Source organism: Sinocyclocheilus anshuiensis, unplaced genomic scaffold (assembly GCF_001515605.1).
Source record: "Sinocyclocheilus anshuiensis isolate Anshui unplaced genomic scaffold, SAMN03320099.WGS_v1.1 scaffold42, whole genome shotgun sequence".
NCBI classification, from domain to species: Eukaryota; Metazoa; Chordata; class Actinopteri; order Cypriniformes; family Cyprinidae; genus Sinocyclocheilus; species Sinocyclocheilus anshuiensis.
Window position 1 is genome coordinate 2,067,184 of NW_015546057.1, and position 21,338 is coordinate 2,088,521.

Genomic DNA, 21,338 nt, shown 5'->3' on the forward strand with positions numbered 1-21,338 from the left:
CTCCATGCCATGCCGAATTGAGGCAGTAATTAAAGCAAAAGGAGCCCCTACCAAGTATTGAGTACATGTACAGTAAATGAACATACTTTCCAGAAGGCCAACAATTCACTAAAAATGTTTTTTTTTTATTGGTCTTATGAAGTATTCTAATTTGTTGAGCTAGTGAATTGGTGGGTTTTTGTTAAATGTGAGCCAAAATCATCACAATTAAAAGAACCAAAGACTTAAACTACTTCAGTCTGTGTGCATTGCATTTATTTAATACACGAGTTTCACAATTTGAGTTGAATTACTGAAATGAACTTTTCCACGACATTTTAATTTATTGAGATGCACCTGTATTAGGGATCCGCTGATTGATGCTTTGAAACGCTCTCGTGTGTTTCTGTGTGAGTGCTCGGTGAAGAGCGTGAAGCGGCGATCATTGTAGCCAATCACAGTCATATCTGTTGAGCACGTGAGCACAATGACCAATCAGCACTGTGTAAGAATCTGCTCAACAGCGCTCAAATGTTATCGGGAAATGGACGTATCGAATGGTATCGCGGTCGGTACTTTTGACAACACTAGTTCAAGTAAGGGATAATGCACTGCTAGGTGTGCATTAAAAGATTTTAAAGGGGTCATATGATGCGATTTCAATTTTTCCTTTCTCTTTGGAGTGTTACAAGCTCTTGGTGCATAAAGAAGATCTGTAAAGTTGCAAAGACTAAAGTCTTAACTTTTTATAAAAGTTAAGAGTCAACCACGCCTACCTAAAACGTCTCGTTCTAACACGCCCCCACATGTCTACGTCACGATGTGGGAAGATTTGCATAACGCCACCCAAATGTTCACGCAAAGAAAGAAGGCGTAACTTTTATTCTCGCTGTAGTATTGTTGTTGCCGCCGCAACCTGTTATTTTCAACAGGTGGAAAAGAATGTGTTTTTTTAAGCTTAAACCGCATAAACACATTTCATTACACCAAATACACAAAATAATGTTCTTTTTAGCAGCATCATATGACCCCTTTAATGCACGACGTGGAGGCCAAGGACCACCCAACGTGAAGCGGTTGCCTCCATGAAGTAAATTACCTGTGCCTCTCTCTACAAACAATGAAGCTGTGTTTACTTCAAAAACAGCGATTTTACCAACTCGTTGCTAAAGAATATAATATAGTGATCCAGTATCTAGGCTATTAATAAAAGTCGCCGGGCAGCGCTGACACAAGTTTCTGTGTGTGGACAGCGCGATTTGCGATCTTCACAAATCTCTCTGTGTGTGTTTGTGTGTGCATCAATTAAAGCAGAGCATTAATATAAAATGGTGATTGAACTGACTTGTTACTACCTGTGCATTAAACGGTTTTAATGCATACCTGCCAGCCAATCAGAATCGAGTACAGACCATGGTATAAGTGTTTATAAATGTGCACAAATTTCAAAGATAGCAGATTTACAAAGATAGTGGAATTTTAGTTGGTGAATGTTGTGTTATTTGTCCCAACTGCACAGTAAAACTGTGTCAATGGGCAGAAACAAAACATTTGAACTTGTTGAAAAAGAAACAAAGACCATGGAGATATAATATGTATATGTGGAAAAATGATCTTTTAAAAGTATTCTGTCATTAAATGTGAGCTCATAAAAATGGTATGTGTATAACTAAAAACTGCTGAAGCATAGTTTCTTGGATTCAAATATGGTTGTAATTGACACTCATGGCTAACTCAGTAAGCCTATGTGAAAACAGTACTGTATTGCACCTGTAGGACCCTTTAAGGGACAGTTTGTTCATTTGCCTGCATGCATGGACACGGATAGTTGAGCTCATATGGGGCTGGCAGTAAAGTGGTTTCATATGAGAGAAGTGTGCATGTTTGAAGAGTTTTGTAAGTATGTGTTCCTAATGCAGCGAATCTTTCAGTGGATGTTTTTTCAAAGACAATGAAAAGAGCTTCATCAAGACCTCATCAACTGAAAGAGCAGCTCCTTCAGGCCATCGATGCTCAAAATAGTGTGAGTAAAAGCTGAGTTATAGACCAAAGTAATGACTACAGTCTTTTATGGTTTTGTACCCATGCTGCGTGTGCATCATTAGCAGTAACTGTCACTTCATTTAATTATTGCAATTGAACTATATTGCAATTTCTATCCATTCTTTCAGCACTTTATGTGCTTGCTTTGTGTGGAGAATATTAGGAAAGCAATAATTGGAGTATTTCAACTTTTTTTGACTGTATTATGTATTCTTGATCAATTTTTTATATTAATGTCCATTTTGCCAATGTCTGTGTAATATGTATCCCATAGTCAAGATTTTTTCATTCCTTAATTAGTCTGTTGAATCTGCTGGTTTGCTCAGTCTCAAAGTGGTGAGGTTCATTTTTATTATGTAACTCCCTGGGGACTTTTTTCACTGATTTTTATTGGAATGAGTATGCAAGCATGTCACATTTGCATTTGCAAACACAACTGTTAACTGGGATCTGAAAGAGTCACTGCTGCAGGTGCACATGTGAGAGCAGATTCAAATACATGAGGCCCATCTACTTTCATGAGTATGACCAGCCTCAGAAAAAGAGACAGGAAGTGACTCGCTAAGCATTAACCGTTATAGGTTATTTAATGCACAGAGAATATTATGAAAGCATGGAAGTGACATGAGCTTAACTTCTATCTGTCAGCAGATACAGAACACGATGGCTGTATTGGATGTGATATGCTGCCTGGAAAAATACCCCATGACTAAAGAGGCTCTAGTGGTAAGATACTAACTCACTATATTTACATTAAATTTATCCCAAAAACTGTGGTATAGTGTGTCACAATGAAAATGTGAATTAAAAGGATGGTTCACCCAAAAAGCATAATTTACTCGCCCTCAAGTTGTTCCAAACCTGTATGAGTTTATTTCTTCTGCTGAACGTAAGAGAAGAAACTTGGAAGAATGTTGGTAACAGTTACTGATCTCCATTGACTTCCATAGAATGAAAAACACACACACACACACACACACACTGGGCAGCTACTGTTTAATGCATTAATGTCTTAAAAAAAAAAAAAGCTTCCTTAAGAGATGATTTGGTTTTGTTGTATTCCAGGAAACCAGGCTTGGAAAGTTGATCAATGATATGAGAAAAAGGAGCACAGATGAAGATCTTGTTAAACGTTTAAAAAATCTTATACGACGTTGGCAGAGTCTGGTTGAAGTAAACGAAGTCACAGCAAAAGAGCTCTCAAGTTTTGCAGATAATTCGATTTCTGCTGAATGCATTCCTGGATCAACACAAACCCTTACTGTAAATTACAGCAGAACTCTTTTTCACAGTACCATGAGTGAGAGGGCTGAAATGTCTCAGGGTTCTGTACCAGATAAAACCATTAAACATCCAAACAATTTTAGAAAGAGTAAAATACCTACACACACACACACACACACACACACACTGGGCAGCTACTGTTTAATGCATTAATGTCTTAAAAAAAAAAAAGCTTCCTTAGGAGATGATTTGGTTTTGTTGTATTCCAGGAAACCAGGCTTGGAAAGTTGATCAATGATATGAGAAAAAGGAGCACAGATGAAGATCTTGTTAAACGTTTAAAAAATCTTATACGACGTTGGCAGAGTCTGGTTGAAGTAAACGAAGTCACAGCAAAAGAGCTCTCAAGTTTTGCAGATAATTCGATTTCTGCTGAATGCATTCCTGGATCAACACAAACCCTTACTGTAAATTACAGCAGAACTCTTTTTCACAGTACCATGAGTGAGAGGGCTGAAATGTCTCAGGGTTCTGTACCAGATAAAACCATTAAACATCCAAACAATTTTAGAAAGAGTAAAATACCTGTCCGTGCAATCAAACCATATTCCTCGTCCATCAAGCATTTACAACAGTCCACAAGCTGGAGAACATCTCTGCCCAATCTTCATTCCCAAAGTACCATTATCGAAGACCAGCACAAGTCTGAAAGAAACACTGCCTCTGCCAGTCACAGCAATGAAAAGAACTTTTTGGTGGCCAAGGAACCAGCACAATCCACTTCCATTACTTCTAATCCACCAAATTCATCCATCCAGGATTCATACATAAAGCTGCAACAGCCTTCAGACCTCCTCAACACACTCAAACCTGCTACACTAAACAGTAATCTTGATGAGGTCTCCAGCACAGTGACAGACACAAACATAAGGGGTTTTGAGGATAAGACGAGGAAGAAAGAGCATAACGGTCACACTGTCAAACTCGACGGAGAGGACAGTACCAAAACGGCACAACTGCAAGCGGGCAAACTAGCATACGACCCTCACACTCAACAAATCAAAGCTATTTCAAGCAAAACATTTACAAAAGCTTGCCAGAGATCAACAGGAAGTGAAATCCAGGACAGTGAGCATCTGAAAAACAGCCTTCGTTCATTCCAGCAGACAAACTGCAGAGAGATGTCACAAAGTAAGATGATTCAGAATAGCTTACTGATTTCAGAAAAGTCAGGGATGAGCATTTCTGTGGTTGCGAACATCAAGCAACAGATAAAGAACTCCAAAGAGTGCAGAAAAACTCATGGGTTTATACCAGAGTTCCCTGTGACAGACCTTCCAGGGGTCAGCCGAGAGGTCACCAAGCGAGACCTCGTCAGGATACGCAGTCAGCGATGGCATGGTGTGAATGGCTGTTACGATAACCGGAATAACTGGTATGACTGGACTCAGTCCATCACCCTGGATCCATATGGGGATGGGAGTAAACTTAAGATTTTGCCTTACGTTGGCATAGATTACAGACAGAGTTTTTAGAGGCATGTTTCTTTAAATCTTCAAATGTGGATTCACAACTATGTCCTGTGTGTTTTTGTTGTGCTTCTCTATTCTTCATGGTCCATTGCACTGGTGTGGCAAAAAATGTATTAGTACAGTAGTTTGAAAGCAATAAGACAATTAATAAATTCATTGTCGGCAGGAAATCTCAAATGAACATACAAAACCACCATGTACACTAGTCAAACGTTTGGAATAATTAATATTTATTTTCACCAAAGCTGCATTTATTTAATCCAAAATACAGTAAAAACAGTAATGTTGCGAAATATTATTAGAATTTCAAATAACTACTTCCTGTTGTAATGTTTTAAAATGTAATTTATTCCTGTGAAACAAAGCTGAATTTTCAGCATTATCACTCCAGTCTTCAGTCACATTAGCTTTCAGAAATAATTCTAATATGCTAATATCCTGCTCAGTTATTATCAATTACTGGTGCTCAATTGTTAGTAATGATTAATAATTATTATCAATGTTGAAAAGTTTTTTGCTGCTTAATATTATTTGTGGAAACCGCGATACATTTTTTTCACAATACTTTAGTGACCAGAAAGTTAAATTAAAAGCATTTATTTGAAATAGATATCCTTTGTAACATTATAAATGTATGTACTGTCACTTTTAATCAATTGAATGTGACTTTGTGGAATAAAAGAATCAATTTACTTTTCAGTCACTAACCTTCAGTAATCGCAATGTTTGTATTTGCAAACACTACTAATGGCTTACATTCTAGTTTTGAAAAGAGAAGAGAGAAGAAAAAACCTAATGCATCATGGGAAGAAAAAGAGCAGAGGAAGGATGAGATAAAATGGCATGATAGTACAAATCTAAGTTCTAGCAGCCAGTCACTGTTTTTCTTTTTTGGTCAGCGTGATTTCTGATTGGCCGATTTTTGCAGTGTGGGCGGTCCTTGTGAGTGGGTGAGAGCAAGCTGTTGCTAGTATGAGAAAATGAGCTTTGGCTGTCATAAAAAGGGGGGAGTTGCCATGATAACCCGGTGGGCCGTGTGCACAAAACATTTTGCAAAAAAAAATGGAGAGGGTTAAAAAGGGGTCGAGTTTCAAACCAGCTAAACTTAAAGGGGTCATATGATGCTTTTTTAAAGATCATTATTTTGTGTATTTGGTGTAACAGAATATGTTGACATGCTTTAATGTTCAAAAAACACATTCTTTTTCAAATACTGTACATTATTGTAGGTCCTCTATGCCCCGCCTCTCTCAAACGCTTCGTTTTCTACAAAGTCCCTCCTTCCGACAAGCGCAGTCTGCTCTGATTGGCCAGCTGACCCAGTGCATTGTGATTGGCCGAACACTGCAAGCACTCGTCGGAAATATAACGCCCCTTACCATAATCGCGAGCTTCAGCTTTCAAAATAAATGTAAAGACAGAGCCCGAAAGGGGAACAGAGTCGCGTGACAGACACAGTGATGAAGCTGGTCTCTCTCGCTCTCAAAGAGAAAGGAAAACTTGAAATCGCATCATATGACCGCTTTAAATGTAATGAACCAGAAACAGTTGAACAGATTCTTATACACTGCATAGCATATAAAAGTAAAAGACATGTACTAGAGGATGAGCTGCAGAAAATGGAACATAATGCACTACCGTTAGAAATCTCCTGGCTAAAAAATCTGGGTGAATTCCTATGCGATATGCAATTTTGAGGTCTTTAATGGAAACATGAATTGAGTTAAGAATATAGTTTATTTTATGTTATTTATTTCAAAGAGACACAAATCCTTCAAGCATTAAGATTCCTTTTTATCCCCCATCAATTCATTACTATAAACAATATATAGTAGAGACTGAGCACAGAATAAAATAATAACCAGAAGACCAGATTGCGTCTTAAGCCTCCAGCGAGGTGCTGGATATGGTGCTGCTCTTAGGGGTTTTCAATTCTTTGCTCCCTGCTGTACGCGGAGACTCGTCTTTATGCTGGTCCTGCAACAGATAACCAACAAACACCCTTTAACTGTAATGCAACCATAGTTAATGGGTAAATCAGAATAGGAAAGAGCTCTTCTGTGTTCCTTACACTCTTCCTCATAATGTGCTGACGGAGTTCTTCGCGGGTCAAAGGTCGATCCGCCTCATCTATCAGAGAAGAGTCCTCTGCCTCATAGTCATGCCTGAATGATGCACAATAAGACCAGGAGCAAGTGTTAACAAAATAAAGTCACTAGTGATGGGAAGTTCGGTTCTTTTCCGCGAACCGGTTCTTTCGGACAGTTCGATTCAATAAACCGGTTGAAAAAACCGGTTCACCGGTTCTTTTACGCTCGACGTAATGACGTCATTGGCGATGACGTAATGGCGTCAAGTCTATCGCGGGCTTAACACATTCAAATATAAAGTCAGTAATCATAACATCAGTCAATTAAAACATCATTATAATCTGATACGTTTCTTACAATTTGGATTTTTGTATCTAAAGCATCAACACATATACAGGCAGTGATCTGCAAACTAGGATGTTTTACAGTTATGACGTCAATAAATTAGTCTTCATCAGCGCAGAAACTATGCTCCACTTACTATGTATAATCCATTACGGTTTATTTGTAATTAAGTAAACAATCTGGTACCACAGCTCTACAGCAAAATTAAAGAAGAGGTGATGGTGAAAGTCAGCAAAGCTTCAGCTGTGTGTCTGACCACTGATTGCTGGACATCAAGGACAACTACTAGTTTTATGGCAGTCACTTGTCATTTCATTGATGAAAGTTTTACACTTTCATCATTTCTTCTGGACTGCTTCTCATTTACAGAGAGGCATACTGCTGACAATCTGGCAGCTGAACTTAAAAAGATTTGTGAGTATGTTTTATATTATCACACTTTCCGATGTACAACAAAACTTGACTAATGTACTTTTCGTTCTCTTGGAAAACTACACGCATGCGCAGTATCATCGGTTCATCGGTTCTCAAATCGGACATGTCCGAAAGAAACAGTTCTCGGTTGTGTACTGATGATCCGAAAACCATTGCAACCGATTCTTGACTCGAGAACGAGAACCGTGACAGGCCGTGTACGTTCATTCGTGTGCGCCGCGCATGCTCACTCAGCAGTATCAGCTGCTCGTGCTCATCATCATCATCAGTTCTCTCTTTACAGCAGGTTAAGTCAGTGAACTGTTGGACTAACAGAATAACTCCGGGATGTTGGTTTATTTCGAGTCAGAGGGAGTGTCAGGCACGTCAAAAAGTGAGTAACTTTAGTAAATGTGGCTTAGTGTTTGCTTACTGGAGATGCGAACTGTTTCGAACGATTCAGACCGATTTGGTGAACTGGTTCGACCGGTTCACTGAAAAGAACCGGTTAAAAAGAACGATTCGTTCGCGAACCGGACATCACTAAAAGTCACATATTTTTCACATATTATGTGTAATATCTCCATATCTTGTGTCTGTGTGGCTCAATAAGTGAGATGCTGCTCTTACTTGGTAATGGGTGGCTGAGCGATCGCTTTGTGTGTCTGAACGTCTGGTTTCTGTCTTAGTTTCTACAATATTTTCTATACACCTATTTTGTTTATTGTTCTGTTTCTGTTTTTTCATGTTTAGATTGCTTCCCAGTTTTGGAAATGTAATTATGCAATGGGTTTTTTATTGGCAATGTTAATAAATGATGCATTTTTTTCAGAAATGTGTTTGGATCATCTGTTGTAACTTATCTTAATATTTAGGTAGGCCATTTTTACATTTCTCTTTACTGTATGTTGAATATTGTTGATGCAGAACTCACTTGATGTCATTGATATTCAGTCACTGAATTTCCATTATTATTGAATTTCATTCTTAGCTAACATGTGTCTGTACAATGGCCCGCTTGTGGACCAGAACAGGCAAACAGGAATGCATTGTCAAAGTTCCAGCATTCCATGCTACATGTGGGCCACATGAGGAATGTGGGAAAGACCAGGGTTTGTATAAAAAAATTATCTGTGGCCCACATTAGGGTCAGGTGTGGTTTATGTGGTTTGTTGTTGGGTTACATGTGGCTTTGCTAAGGCTTCCTTGAGACCCAAACATGGCAATCAGGAGCGGGCCATATAATTGCCATCATTCCACGTGGTATGTGGGCCAGAGCAAGGTGTTGGATCTGGGCCAGAATTAAAATGAACTGTTGCCCAGATTTGGGCCAGTTCTACTTTATTTGTTTTGTTCTAGGCTGACATGCAGCATTGCTATGGCTTCCTTGTGGCCCATATCTGGGAAACAGGAGCGGACCGCCCAAGTGCCATCATTCCATGCCAAAAGTGGGCCAGATGAAAGTGTCAGGTGTGGGCTGGATCTGGGCCACAGCAATTTTGCTATCTGGGTCGGTTCTCAAATCGGACATGTCCGAAAGAAACAGTTCTCGGTTGTGTACTGATGATCCGAAAACCATTGCAACCGATTCTTGACTCGAGAACGAGAACCGTGACAGGCCGTGTACGTTCATTTGTGTGCGCCGCGCATGCTCACTCAGCAGTATCACCTGCTCGTGCTCATCATCATCATCAGTTCTCTCTTTACAGCAGGTTAAGTCAGTGAACTGTTGGACTAACAGAATAACTCCGGGATGTTGGTTTATTTCGAGTCAGAGGGAGTGTCAGGCACGTCAAAAAGTGAGTAACTTTAGTAAATGTGGCTTAGTGTTTGCTTACTGGAGATGCGAACTGTTTCGAACGATTCAGACCGATTTGGTGAACTGGTTCGACCGGTTCACTGAAAAGAACCGGTTAAAAAGAACGATTCGTTCGCGAACCGGACATCACTAAAAGTCACATATTTTTCACATATTATGTGTAATATCTCCATATCTTGTGTCTGTGTGGCTCAATAAGTGAGATGCTGCTCTTACTTGGTAATGGGTGGCTGAGCGATCGCTTTGTGTGTCTGAACGTCTGGTTTCTGACCCAGCAGGAATGGAGCAACCGCTTCCAGGTCAGAACTGTTCTCCGGGTCCTGTCAACATGTGAGATTTACATTAAATTTACACTTCTGGTCGAAGGTTTGGAATAATTACGATTTTCTAATGGTTTTCAAATACTCAGCAAGGCTGTATTTATTTTATATATTTAAAAAAACGACAGCAAAAACAGCAATATTGTGAAATATTATTACAATTTCAAATGACTTTTTTCTATTTGAATATATTTTAAAATGTAATTTATTCCTGTGATGCAAAGCTGCATTTTCAGCATCATGAGTGTCACATGATCCTTCACCAATCATTCTAATATGCTGATTTGCACTTAAATACAAGTGAAATGTACAATGGTTGCCCTTTAGACTATTTTGAGAGTATTCTGTACACATTTTTATTTATTTATTTTTATTTTTTTGAAAATGAATTGAGGAATGAGTTTTTTTTTTTTTTCTCTGGTAGTCGAATTGTATTTTACCTGCAATACTTTTTATTTGACCATAGTAGAATCTAATGCACAGCTTTGTATTTCTTATTTATATTTGTTAAAGTAACACAAAATTGCTATAAAAATAACCTGTAGGTACATTATCTTAAAGGAGACCAATTATGCCCCTTTTTACAATATGTAATATAAGTCTCAGGTGTGTCTGTAAAGTTTCAGCTCAAAATGCCCCACAGATCATTTATCATGTTTGAAAATGCCTATTTTGAGTAGAAGCAGAAACAGGCTGTTTTTGTGCATGTCTCTTTAAATGCAAATGAGCTGCTGCTCCCCGCCCCCTTTTCCAGAATAGACCAATTTCAGTGTTCGCAAACAGTGATGACGTTTTTAGTGGGCGGAGCCTATATGGTGGCACAAAATCACAGTTTTAACGTAGCAGTCAATTCAAGCCATGGAATAAAATAATAAAAAACTTAATTTTGAGTTTATATTTCAAAATTCTGACTTTTTTCTTGCAATTCCGAGATCATATCTCACAATTCTGGTAAGAAAAATCAACTCGTCATTCTTTCTTTTTAGTTTATAATCCCACACTTCTGGCTTTTTCCCCTTAGAATTGACAAACTCTCAATTGTTGACTTGAATAAAGTTATAAAGTCCAAACTAGGAGATATAAACTTGCATTTGCAAGAAAAAAGTCAGAATTGTGAAATAAAATAGGTAAATGTTATGTAAAATGTTATAGGTTTAAATAGTATTTCATGCATGTATTTCAACTGTAGGGCTAATACAATATGTCCCCTATATGAATATTATATAGACCTATTGTTTAAATCAAATTTATGCTTTAAAATACGGTAATCATAGCAGGTTTCATCCATAGTCTGTCCGTTTAAACGTCTGCGTTTTGCTTCAAATGGCGTCTTTGACGACAGTATTATATAAAAATTATTTGCATTCCGATTCTGACATCCAAAGGCACAACAATCATTTTTTTTCTCTTATTCCATGGATTTTACCCGTTTCCCTCCAATTGTTCCCAGTGTTTTTCTGCCACCACTATGTGCGCGCAGCTGCAAGTGACATAACTGTGACGTCTACTCCAAATTGGTCTATAGGGCTGTGCCTTTACAGCTCTTACCTCAGATACTCTGCTAAAAAACATCTGTTTTGTTTTGATTATCATGTCTGTTGTGCTGAAATTATGCGTTTTAAACCATATTAACTTTTCTGAGTGAACACATCCGAAGCACGCATACAGAAAGCGGCTGTCACACGACATGTGAGTAACTAAACTAAGTTCTCTTTCATCTCTTATTGCACTTAAACCATCAAATACACACAAGTTTATGTTAAAAACACACATGAGTTACAAATACAGTCTGTTACATCTGTGAAGGTAAACAGCCCGGAAAGAAATTGCATGTTTATATTAGATCTGTGTGGCAGCAGTGTAATACACATTAAATAAATCAATAAATCCACTGCTCTCTTGTCTCCTCTGAGGCTGTAATATTATAATAAGGGGACCCAATTATAGCACTCATACACAGAAAAAGTCAGATTTTCATGATGTGCCACTTTTAAATGTATGCTGGAGTGAATGGAGTCTTTTCTGTACCTTAGATTTAATGAAGGCTTGAATGGTGAGCAGTTCACTGGCCTTCTGCTCCACCATGCCGAGGTACGTCATCAGATTACTGTCTGTGATCCCAGAGGAAGAGCCCAGCATGCCTCCCATCTGCCCTAGGTTGCAGTCAATCTTTTTGAATATACTGTCTAACCCTAGAAATGACAGGTAACTGCTCATTTTGAGAATAATAAAAGTTTCATATAAGTAATATTCTTCTTCCAATATGATAATGTGGTCTTGATTCGTCCAGGGTTTTTGATTTCGCTAGTACCTGTTTTGACCTGATCAAGAATCCTGCTGATGTGATCAGCCTGGACTTCATACTGTTGAGTCTGTGCCTTACACTCTTGCAGTTGATTCTTCAGCTGTTTTAAAGCCACCTGACTTTCCTGTTCCTGCTGACGACTTTTTATGTTCAACTGCTCCGTATCTGTTCTAATCTAGAAGAACATCAAGACAAAAAATGGGTTTAAAATGATATTAAAATGTAAATATGAATAACTTGGTCTTCAAGTTGTTATTGTTTACTAAAACTAAAATTATTCAAATCTGTTCCCGTTAATTAAGTGAAAAAATCGTAACTTAAAAAAGCTTAAACAAAAATGAGAAACATTGACACTGACCTGATGGATTTCCTCTCTCAGTCTCTCAGCTTCTGCATTCTGTTCATTCACGTAGTTAAACAGAGCAAAGTTCCTTTCTTCACCTGTTAAAAAAAAACACACACAATCAGTCGTAGCATAACACACTGCAATCTTTTGTTAGCACAAAACAGAAAACACAAAGCTCACCCTGAATGAATTTTGTAACCAGCTTCCCCAAATTATCTTCTCCAGTCAGTTCCTGAATCTGCTGGAAAGCCTTCTTCAGAGAGTCAGGTGTCTCCTCTCCACCGTCTGCCTTCCTCTGCTCCTTCATCTCTGCCATCAGCACACTTTGTTAACTTTTCAGCTAAAATACATTTCGATTTATGAAACAATCATTACAATTACTGCTCTCTGACCCTGTCTGCGTCTGGTTCTTTTCCCGTTATCCATGGAGGCTCTCTGATTATTCTTGGTGCTCATGAACTCTTTGAGTCGGTGCTCATGAGCGATGACTCTCTCCAGCTCCTGCATCTCAGCTGAGTACTGTGCAAGATCCTTCACCGCCTTCTCCTTTATCATGGATGCTTTGGTCTGAGCATCCACTCTGAAATGCACACAGAGAACTAAAACCATCTTCAAATGTCCAAAAGACTTAATGGGAAGAGCAGTTTATACTACCATATAAAATGATAACTTTCTAATACAAGTGATGTGTTTGTTTTTCTCTGTAAAAAGTAGTTGGGAAACCTTCTGCATTTATGTTTGATGATGCTAGATGCACAGAAATTACAAGCATTTCGTTTTATTAAAAATTACTTTACATTTACATAAAATGGCCATGGAAGCATGAAACTAAAACTATTAAAAACATATTAAATTATCTAAATGTATTAATAAAAACTAAAACAATTGATAAATAATACTAAAATAACACTGCATGAACATTGTAGTGTGTAAATCCCATTTCATGTTGTCCAACACATGATTTTATGCAGTGTTTACACACTTTTTACCAATACATTTCAATTCAACCCTAGTTTCATGGCCTGGAAATCTTGTCAAAATTTGCTGAAATTTCCAGGTTTTTTATGATTGTGGCAACACTGTGTATTAGAAAGGTAGCTTAAAATCTCAAAGTATCTCACTTCGCATCATAAGCTGTGGCTGATTTGTCGACAACTTCAGCAATATCCTTACGAATGTCTTGTAGTACCTGAAAGAAAGACATAAGCAGCACCTGTTTTAAAGGAATAGTTCACCCCAAAATGAAAAACTGCTGAAAACTGACTCAACCACGCCACTCAAGATGAAGTTTCTTTCTTCATCAGAACAGATTGGGAGAAATTTAGCATTACATCACTTGTTCGCCAGTCGATCCTCTGTAGTGAATGGGTGCCATCAGAATGAGAGTCTAAACAGCTGATAAAAACAACAGGGGATGGACTTTTTCACTGAAGGAGGCGTTATTAAGGATTTTGGCTAGAAGTGATGGTTTAATGCTAAAAGGTCTTAATGAGGGATTTGTTACTGACTTTCTACTTCACAAGATGTTAACTGATGGACTGGAGTCATGTGGATGACTTGTGATGTTTTTATCAGCTGTTTGGACTCTCGTTCTGACGGCACCCATTTAGTACAGTGGATACATTGGTGAGCAAGGAATGTGATGCCAAATTTCTCCAAATCTGTTCCGATTAAGTATCAAACTCATTATACACAACACTCCAGAGCTGCCCAGAATCCACAACCTTCTCCAATTTGCGATACAGCTGCTGAAATCGGGTACGCTGCATGTGTAATAGCTCAATATCTTTTCTGAGCTGGCTGTTTATCTTCATCTGTTCATTAAAGTGAGCACGAGACTGCAGGGACAAGGGGAAAAAATAATGGAGAAGTTCATGCACTTGGTATGTTTATTTTTTTTCATTTAGATTATTTCTGTTGAATTCTACTGTTTCTCTGTTTACCCGATCCAGTTTGCTCTGTGTGGTGCGTATGGCCTTCTGAATGTCGCGGGGATGAGACTTGTGACTATGGGAAGCCTGTCCTCTTCTCATTTCCACCAGTTTTTTCTCCATAATCGTGATCTGTAAACCGAATGTATGCAAATAACTATCTGTCGTACAGTATGATAGCGTGTTTCATGACGATGTTCAATACTTAGGCACATATGCACTTCTTTTTGCAGCTCTGCTTGGGTCTGTTTCTCTTTCTCAGTTTCTTCATCCAGCTTGTCTCGTTGCTTCAGCAGAGCACTGACAGCCTTAACAGCCGGACTTTCACTCTCTCTGTGCGCACGCAGCAACCTCTCTTGTTCTGCACGCAGCTCAGCAATCTCTTGCCTGTGGACAAACATGCACACACAAGTAAAACAACAAAAACTAAAATATACTCAAACACAGCAAGACACAATGTCGTAAATATACATAATGCAACACTGTTGTGCAAAATGATAGGCATCTACTGATAAATCATAACTAGTCTACTCCTAAGAGAAAACCAATGCATTTTTACGAATATATATACACACACTTTACTTCATGTATGTTTAGTTTCGTCAGTGTCAGTAAACTATTTTTCTGTTTGTGTGTATGTGTATTAATACTATTATTAATATGCTTTGGAGTTCATACTTTGGTCTCTTTTTTAAAGAAGACACTTGGCAGATTATTGCTGAAGTGAAAAAAGTTATAGAAGTTCATTATTATGAAAAATGCCCAAATATACTATTTTTATATTTTATATGAAATATTTGTTTTTTTCCAAAACACGTTTTACTCTAATACTGCAAGAAAATCAAAGACATAAATCTAAACAAATTGTGTTCCAAATTTGAGGTTGAAATGTCAAAATGTGAACTTTCAGTAAGAGTTTGTTTGGGCGCAGTACTAGAGGTCTGCAAGCCTGTCGGGTCCAGTATTATGTGAAGCATTCGTATAGTTTGTATTTTTTATTTTTTTTAGTTTATGTATAGGTAAACATTTATATATAGTATATTTATAGTCAAAATCTGTCAGTAGGTTAGTTGTGTATAGGTTTATACTGTTTTACTTCATTGTTGTATGCCTGTATTTATGTAGCACTGTGGTCCGGTGAGGCACGACATTTCGTTCCACTGTATGTCCCCACATGTAGCGGAATGACAATAAAGCTCAACTTAGTTTCAGAAAAAGACCCTGAATATAGTAAAGGGTTTGCTTGAGAAGATGCCTTTGAGGCAATGGGGGCATAGATGGGCTGGCCATGGAGCCACGGTACCATTGCTTTTTGAGCGTCATAGCAAGTGCCAAAACCTCTACCAAGTGTTGTACCATTCAAATGAAGTAAAAAAATAAAATAAAAATGTTTTTCGGACCGAACAGCACCAGAGGGTTAATAAAAATGGCTCTTGAAAATGGGATCGTGGAACTGACCGCTGTTTGCGTGACGCTTCCTCTTCCTGCAAGTAGAGCTCGCGATTTCTTTCCAGTCGGCGTAACTCCAGCCGCAGTCGGTGTACTTTTTGTAGATCTGTCTCATCTGGACACAAACAACTGATAGCATAAGAACATTCATCTGCATGATGCGTAATTATTAATGATCAATTACAATGTTTTATTTGCATACCACTTTCACCGACACTGCTGTCAAAGCCAACTTTGGTCGGAGACCCCCCGCCAGACATAATGAATGCAACACTGGGCTAACAACAGAAGTTTTGAATTATGAATAGGCTAATAAACACAAAACACGAGTACCAGACAAAAAAATGTCACGGTCACCAAGTCCTATCATTTGTTTGATAAATAAAAAAAATTTATAATCTTTAACTTATCTAGTAAATTGTGTTTCTAAGTTACAACTAGCAGCCGCTTGTACACTCTAAAAAATGCTGGGTTAACTATAACCCAGCGCTGGGTTAAAAAGGGACAAACCCAGCTATTGGGTTGTTTTGACCCAGCTGGGTCAAAACCCAATAGCTGACCCAACCGCTGGGTCACAACAACCCAATAGCTGACCCAACCGCTGGGTCAAAACAACCCAATAGCTGACCCAACAGCTGGGTCAAAACAACCCAATAGCTGGGTCAAAACCCAATAGCTGACCCAACAGCTGGGTCAAAACAACCCAACCGCTGGGTCAAAACCCAATAGCTGACCCAACCGCTGGGCCACAACAACCCAATAGCTGACCCAACCGCTGGATCAAAACAACCCAATAGCTGTGTTTGTCCTTTTTTAACCCAGCGGTGGGTTATATTTTTTAACCCAGCATTTTTTTAGAGTGTATGTGAAAAAATAAGGTGGATAGAAAATATGGGGTACAAGTAGGCTAATATAAAATAATATGGTCTAACCTAAATATTTACAGTACGAACAAAACATTTCACATGTATCGTACATGAAACGTTTGTTTCACTGATTGTAAAATGATTTGATCTGCCCAGCAATGCGCCTGTCTTCTGTGGTGCGACCCCAGAACGATTCATAAAAAAAACAGAGGCCTTTCAATAATAATAATAAAACAATAATTTAAATGAGATGTTTGTTAATGAATATGAAGCAGAGGACGAGGAAAGTGACAGAGAAAGATTTTCCCTATCAGACGCCACCGTACCTTTTCCTAACACTTCTGTGACTAAAATGCATTTCTAATGCGTTTCTAAGGGATTAATTTTTTAACCACTATTTACGCTGTTGTGTCGTGTTCACTAACGAACTGGGTAAATAAAGTCTTACCTTACCTTTATAACTCTTCAGGTGAGTTTAGTCGTCTGCCTCCGGTTGAGAAGGTTGACTGTTGTTAGCAACAGTATCTAAGAAAAATAGCGGTCAACAGGGGGTGCTGCATCTTACAAACACGAGACCTGTGGAAGCAAAATTCAGTTCAATTCGAGTTTATTTGTATAGCGCTTTTCACAATACAAATCGTTGCAAAGCAGCTTTACAGAAAATTAAAGTTTCTACATTATAGTTATTAGTAGCTTATCAGTGGTGACTATGTCAAGTTGGTGACTATATGGCAGAAATCATGCAGTTGATGGCCTGTAATCAAACAGACGGTGAACTGCAATGATTATATGTTGCAATTAAAACTTATAGCACAGTTTGGTAGTTTTGTAGGCCTATGTTGGTTCAGGGTTGGCATCATCTCTTTCTTAGGTGTTCGGTCATCTCAGATCTTCATAAGGGTTGGATCAGACTGAAGCTTGTGTGATTCCTAGTGGCAGAAAAGAGTGACATTCATCTCTGCTTTCTTTCTTTTTAAACATTTGAATGTATCAGGGGTCATACAAGAAGCAAAAAAAATAAAATAAAAAAATAATCATTTGACAATTTCAGATGTAGCCTATTTAGCCTATGTTTGCGAGGACACTGTGACCTCACAAATCAAATGGCTTAAAAACATAGGCTACTAAAATGTTTTGTTTGTTTTTAAATCAAAACATGCATAAATCTTTCTGTGATGGGCCGGATTTTGGGGTATAGGGTTAGTAGGGGGTGGCAGAAAATGCACTGATCAGTGAGAAAATGACAGTTGCAGTCTATGGAAGCCATGTGTAATTTCCAGTTTCTGTCTCACAAGTCAGACTTTTCCTTTTCTTGCAATTTCGAGTTTATAGGCCATCTCACTGTTCTGAAGAAAAATCAGAACTGCGTGCGTGAGCACGAAATAGCCTAAACTCGGAATTGCGAGTTATAATGGCTGAATCTGGGAACGTAAACTTGCAATTGTGAGAAAAAAGTCAGAATTGGGAGATTAAAATGATATACGTTTAAATCATCTATATAAAATATAGGTTTAAAATATGATTTCATGCAATGGTCTAATAGGCTACAGTATTTCCCATATGAATTGCATACGTTTATATCTTATGTAGACCTATTGTTTACGTCAAATTCAGGTTTCCTTTTTTTTATTTTTTTATTTTTTTTATGAGATGTCTTCAAAGCATTTTTATTGGAGGAGACTTTCTGAAGTGGAGTCAATAATAAATGTAGATCAGAAGCAAATACTGTGCAGCTGGGTTTAAATTGAAGGTATTTTGCTTTAAATGATATTTACCCATCAAATAGACTGATGACACACAGGGCAACTTTTTGAGCAATGTTGCCGTCAACGGGCAACAAGTGAGACACAGGGCCCACGACTGATCTAAAGTATCCAGACAGAAATTTGTTACCCATTCTCAATGGGAAAGTACCCACAACCTTGCTCAGAAAAGTTGCCCTGCATGTATATCATCAGCTTAAAACATCATCTAACTCCTTATTGTCAGAAACATCAGAATGGAAAAGAATTAACTTATGGAAATATTACACAGCTGGTGGAACACACAGGAAGTAAGGAAACTGATATTTGAAGCCAGAATTGTTTAGAATAAGAACAAAAGTAGAATAAATGTGAAATAGATTCCTCTTCCTCTTGACAGAAAGAGCAGAGTGGAGCAATATAATGGTTAAAGTGACTTAATTCAGATTTCATCAGTCCAGTCTGTGGCTTGCAACCATGAACATCTGCGTTTAGCTTCATAGGGCATCTTTGACGACGGTATTCTATAAAAAGTTTTCGAAGTAAATTTTTTTTTTTGCATTCCGATTTTGAAATCCAAAGACCCAAGAAGACATTTTTTTTCTCTTATTCCATGGATTTTTCCCATTTCCATCCACTTGTTACCACTGTTTTTCTGCCACCACAATGAGTGCACAGCTGCAAGTGTGTAACTGTGACGTCTGCTCACAAATGGTCTATGGAGAGTCCCCACAAAAACCAACTCAGTGAAGGTACTTTAAAATCTAATTTATTCCTGTGATAAAAGCTGATTTTTCAGTATCATTACTCCAGTCTTCAGTGTCACACATGATCCTTCAGAATAAAATAAAAAATAAAATACTGACCACAAACTTTTGAACATTAGTGTATATTGTTACAAAAGATTTATACACACCTATCTGTAATTATTAAGTGCTCCTTCAGATCCTAATTAGTTGGTTCAGTTGTGTTTGATCAGGGGTTATCTGTATAAATTGTAAAACACTATGACAAGGTAATGTTTAATTTATTATATATATATTTATTTATTACATTTTATATTATCATCTCACACATGGATCGGCATTTTCTATAATGTCTAAATTCTAAATCAAAATAAATATCTGATATTACTTAATATATAATTAGCATCAAACAAACAATATAATTCATATTCTCAAGGATTAAAGATTTTTGGAGCTGAACTCTGCAGGAAGGTATATCTCCAGGAACAGGGTTGGGCAGCCCTGATGTAAGACAAGCAAATCAACTAGAATGTCACTGCAGTGCCTCGATGTCTCCTGTAGATGGCTGAATTTACTACTTAAATGTCTTACATGCAAGCAAAACGTTTATACTGATTTAAAAAAATGTAAACACCTTGTAGTATGTGATTGTGACTTACTTTTTGTATTGCACTTTTTAGAATCTTTCTATAGGAGCCTAAATAATTAAGATTATTTATATTATTTTGTATTTACCGGGGCCCTTAAAGGGATTTGGTGATAGGAAAAAACTATTAGGTGGGAGAAAAAAAATACTTTTGTAAAAACTCTAGCAAACCTTTTGCGTTCCCGTGAGAAATTATCAGTTTGCTGGCAAACCTTTTGTGAAGAGATGGGAGTAAAATAAAATAAAACAAAACGAAATAAAATAAAATAAATAAATGAATGAATTAATACTCTAGCCTACTTTTGCAAGAGAATAAGTTTTGCGAGTAATTCATTCCCATTTTGTCCCCTTATGTGCTCCACATTTTATTATTTGTTTATTAAAAACAGGATCTACAGTTTAACACAAAAATATAATAACTGCAGTTACTTTATAACTATAATGAATTAGATGGGATCTCCTTCAGACAGCGTAAGCTTTCAGAATTCAGAAAGAACTTATTTTTTGACAACTGTGGTGGCAAAATACTGAGCGTTGCGCCATTAAATTGATTTGCAACGTAACTGTACGTTGGCTATAAACTCAATATTTACGCAATAACATGAACCCGATCTAAACAAACAGCACACCTTTCTCCTGAATCTAACAAAACTCTCTCAGCTGGGCTGCGTTCAGCACCGACAAAACGTTGCAAAACTTTTTTAAAGGGAAACGGTGGTGTGTTGAACACCCTGTTCTGATGACGCAAGAGTTGCAACTATGGCAGCTGAGAAGGCCATTCTTTGTGTTCTTTTGAAGAATTTTCGGAGCCTGATGAAATTGGTATAAATACGTGTTTAATACTGCAAAATACGCTCGATGGTACAGTCACTGCTTTTGCTGTCCAGAATAAAAGAGAACATCCCAATCGAGTGAAGGGATTTGTGGAAACTGTGGTTCCTAATTATTGTGATCCAACATGTGCCTCGCATTTCAGGATGAAAAGACAAACATTTCAGGGGGGTATTCCTTGCACAACCATCGATTAGGTGGCGATATGCACTAAGCATGTAAACCACCATTGAACAAAAGAAGAAGAAAGAAACAGCATGGCGCACTTTTTCTTAGCGTCCGTTTCCGTAGTGACTCGTTGATTCCTCGCTCTGTCGAGAATGTCTTGAGTCTTAACCAGGAACATACACCTGAGTTGAATGAACTTACTCCCGGATGCGTTTTTGGAACCACATACCTCAAGTAAGCAAGGTTTGGGGTTAATCAACCGAAAGTTCAGGGTTTAGCTTACGGGGGTATTCCAAAAAGCAGGTTATGAGACATACCCGGGTATGTTTGAGGATAAGCGAGCGGATAACCTCAGCTTTCGTTTCCAAAATCGGAGGTTACTTTCAGGGTATGTAAGTAACCATAGCAACTTGCTCTCTAAAGATAACCTGCTCCGGAGCAGCTTCTGTTCCAGGGTTAGTTAACTTCAGCGCATGTGTGATCTACTGACGAGCCTTCAGTGGGCCTGACAGATAGCACACAACATTATAATAATATTACAA

The 21,338-nt window shown here is 38.0% G+C and overlaps 2 protein-coding genes and 2 long non-coding RNA genes across 4 annotated transcripts; 3 read left to right on the forward strand and 1 right to left on the reverse strand.

The window, feature by feature from the left end:
• The first annotated feature begins 1,909 nt into the window (after positions 1 to 1,909).
• LOC107699331 (uncharacterized) lies at positions 1,910 to 3,168 on the forward strand. Its single transcript, XR_001635451.1, has 3 exons — positions 1,910 to 2,002; positions 2,674 to 2,748; positions 3,088 to 3,168. It is a non-coding gene; the product is annotated as an uncharacterized LOC107699331 (long non-coding RNA).
• Positions 3,169 to 3,634: 466 nt separating this feature from the next.
• Positions 3,635 to 4,806, forward strand: LOC107699330 (mediator of RNA polymerase II transcription subunit 26). Its single transcript, XM_016500555.1, has one exon. It carries the CDS (start codon positions 3,747 to 3,749, stop codon positions 4,779 to 4,781), a length of 1,035 nt encoding a protein of 344 aa, XP_016356041.1. The 5' UTR covers positions 3,635 to 3,746; the 3' UTR covers positions 4,782 to 4,806.
• Positions 4,807 to 6,455: 1,649 nt separating this feature from the next.
• Positions 6,456 to 17,298, reverse strand: LOC107699332 (coiled-coil domain-containing protein 63-like). Its single transcript, XM_016500557.1, has 15 exons — positions 17,117 to 17,298; positions 16,000 to 16,075; positions 15,807 to 15,912; positions 14,570 to 14,735; positions 14,361 to 14,480; positions 14,142 to 14,255; positions 13,539 to 13,606; positions 12,810 to 12,997; positions 12,598 to 12,726; positions 12,430 to 12,512; positions 12,078 to 12,246; positions 11,795 to 11,958; positions 9,663 to 9,766; positions 6,850 to 6,943; positions 6,456 to 6,755 (listed from the first exon to the last, which is right to left on the reverse strand). Exons 2-15 carry the CDS (start codon positions 16,055 to 16,057, stop codon positions 6,660 to 6,662), a joined length of 1,659 nt encoding a protein of 552 aa, XP_016356043.1. The 5' UTR covers positions 16,058 to 16,075; positions 17,117 to 17,298; the 3' UTR covers positions 6,456 to 6,659.
• LOC107699333 (uncharacterized) lies at positions 8,524 to 15,659 on the forward strand. The gene is made up of 3 exons (XR_001635452.1): positions 8,524 to 8,534; positions 12,681 to 12,684; positions 15,585 to 15,659. It is a non-coding gene; the product is annotated as an uncharacterized LOC107699333 (long non-coding RNA).
• Positions 17,299 to 21,338: the final 4,040 nt, after the last annotated feature.

Coding starts and splice junctions, on each gene's coding strand:
- LOC107699330 (XM_016500555.1), top strand. CDS start 3,747: ATGAGTGAGAGGGCTGAAATGTCTCAGGGTTCTGTACCAGATAAAACC.
- LOC107699332 (XM_016500557.1), bottom strand. CDS start 16,057: ATGTCTGGCGGGGGGTCTCCGACCAAAGTTGGCTTTGACAGCAGTGTC. Junction 12,998..13,538: donor GCCACAGCTTATGATGCGAA/GTGAGATACTTT, acceptor TGTGCATTTCAG/AGTGGATGCTCAGACCAAAG. Junction 9,767..11,794: donor AAGCCTTCATTAAATCTAAG/GTACAGAAAAGA, acceptor ACATGTTGACAG/GACCCGGAGAACAGTTCTGA.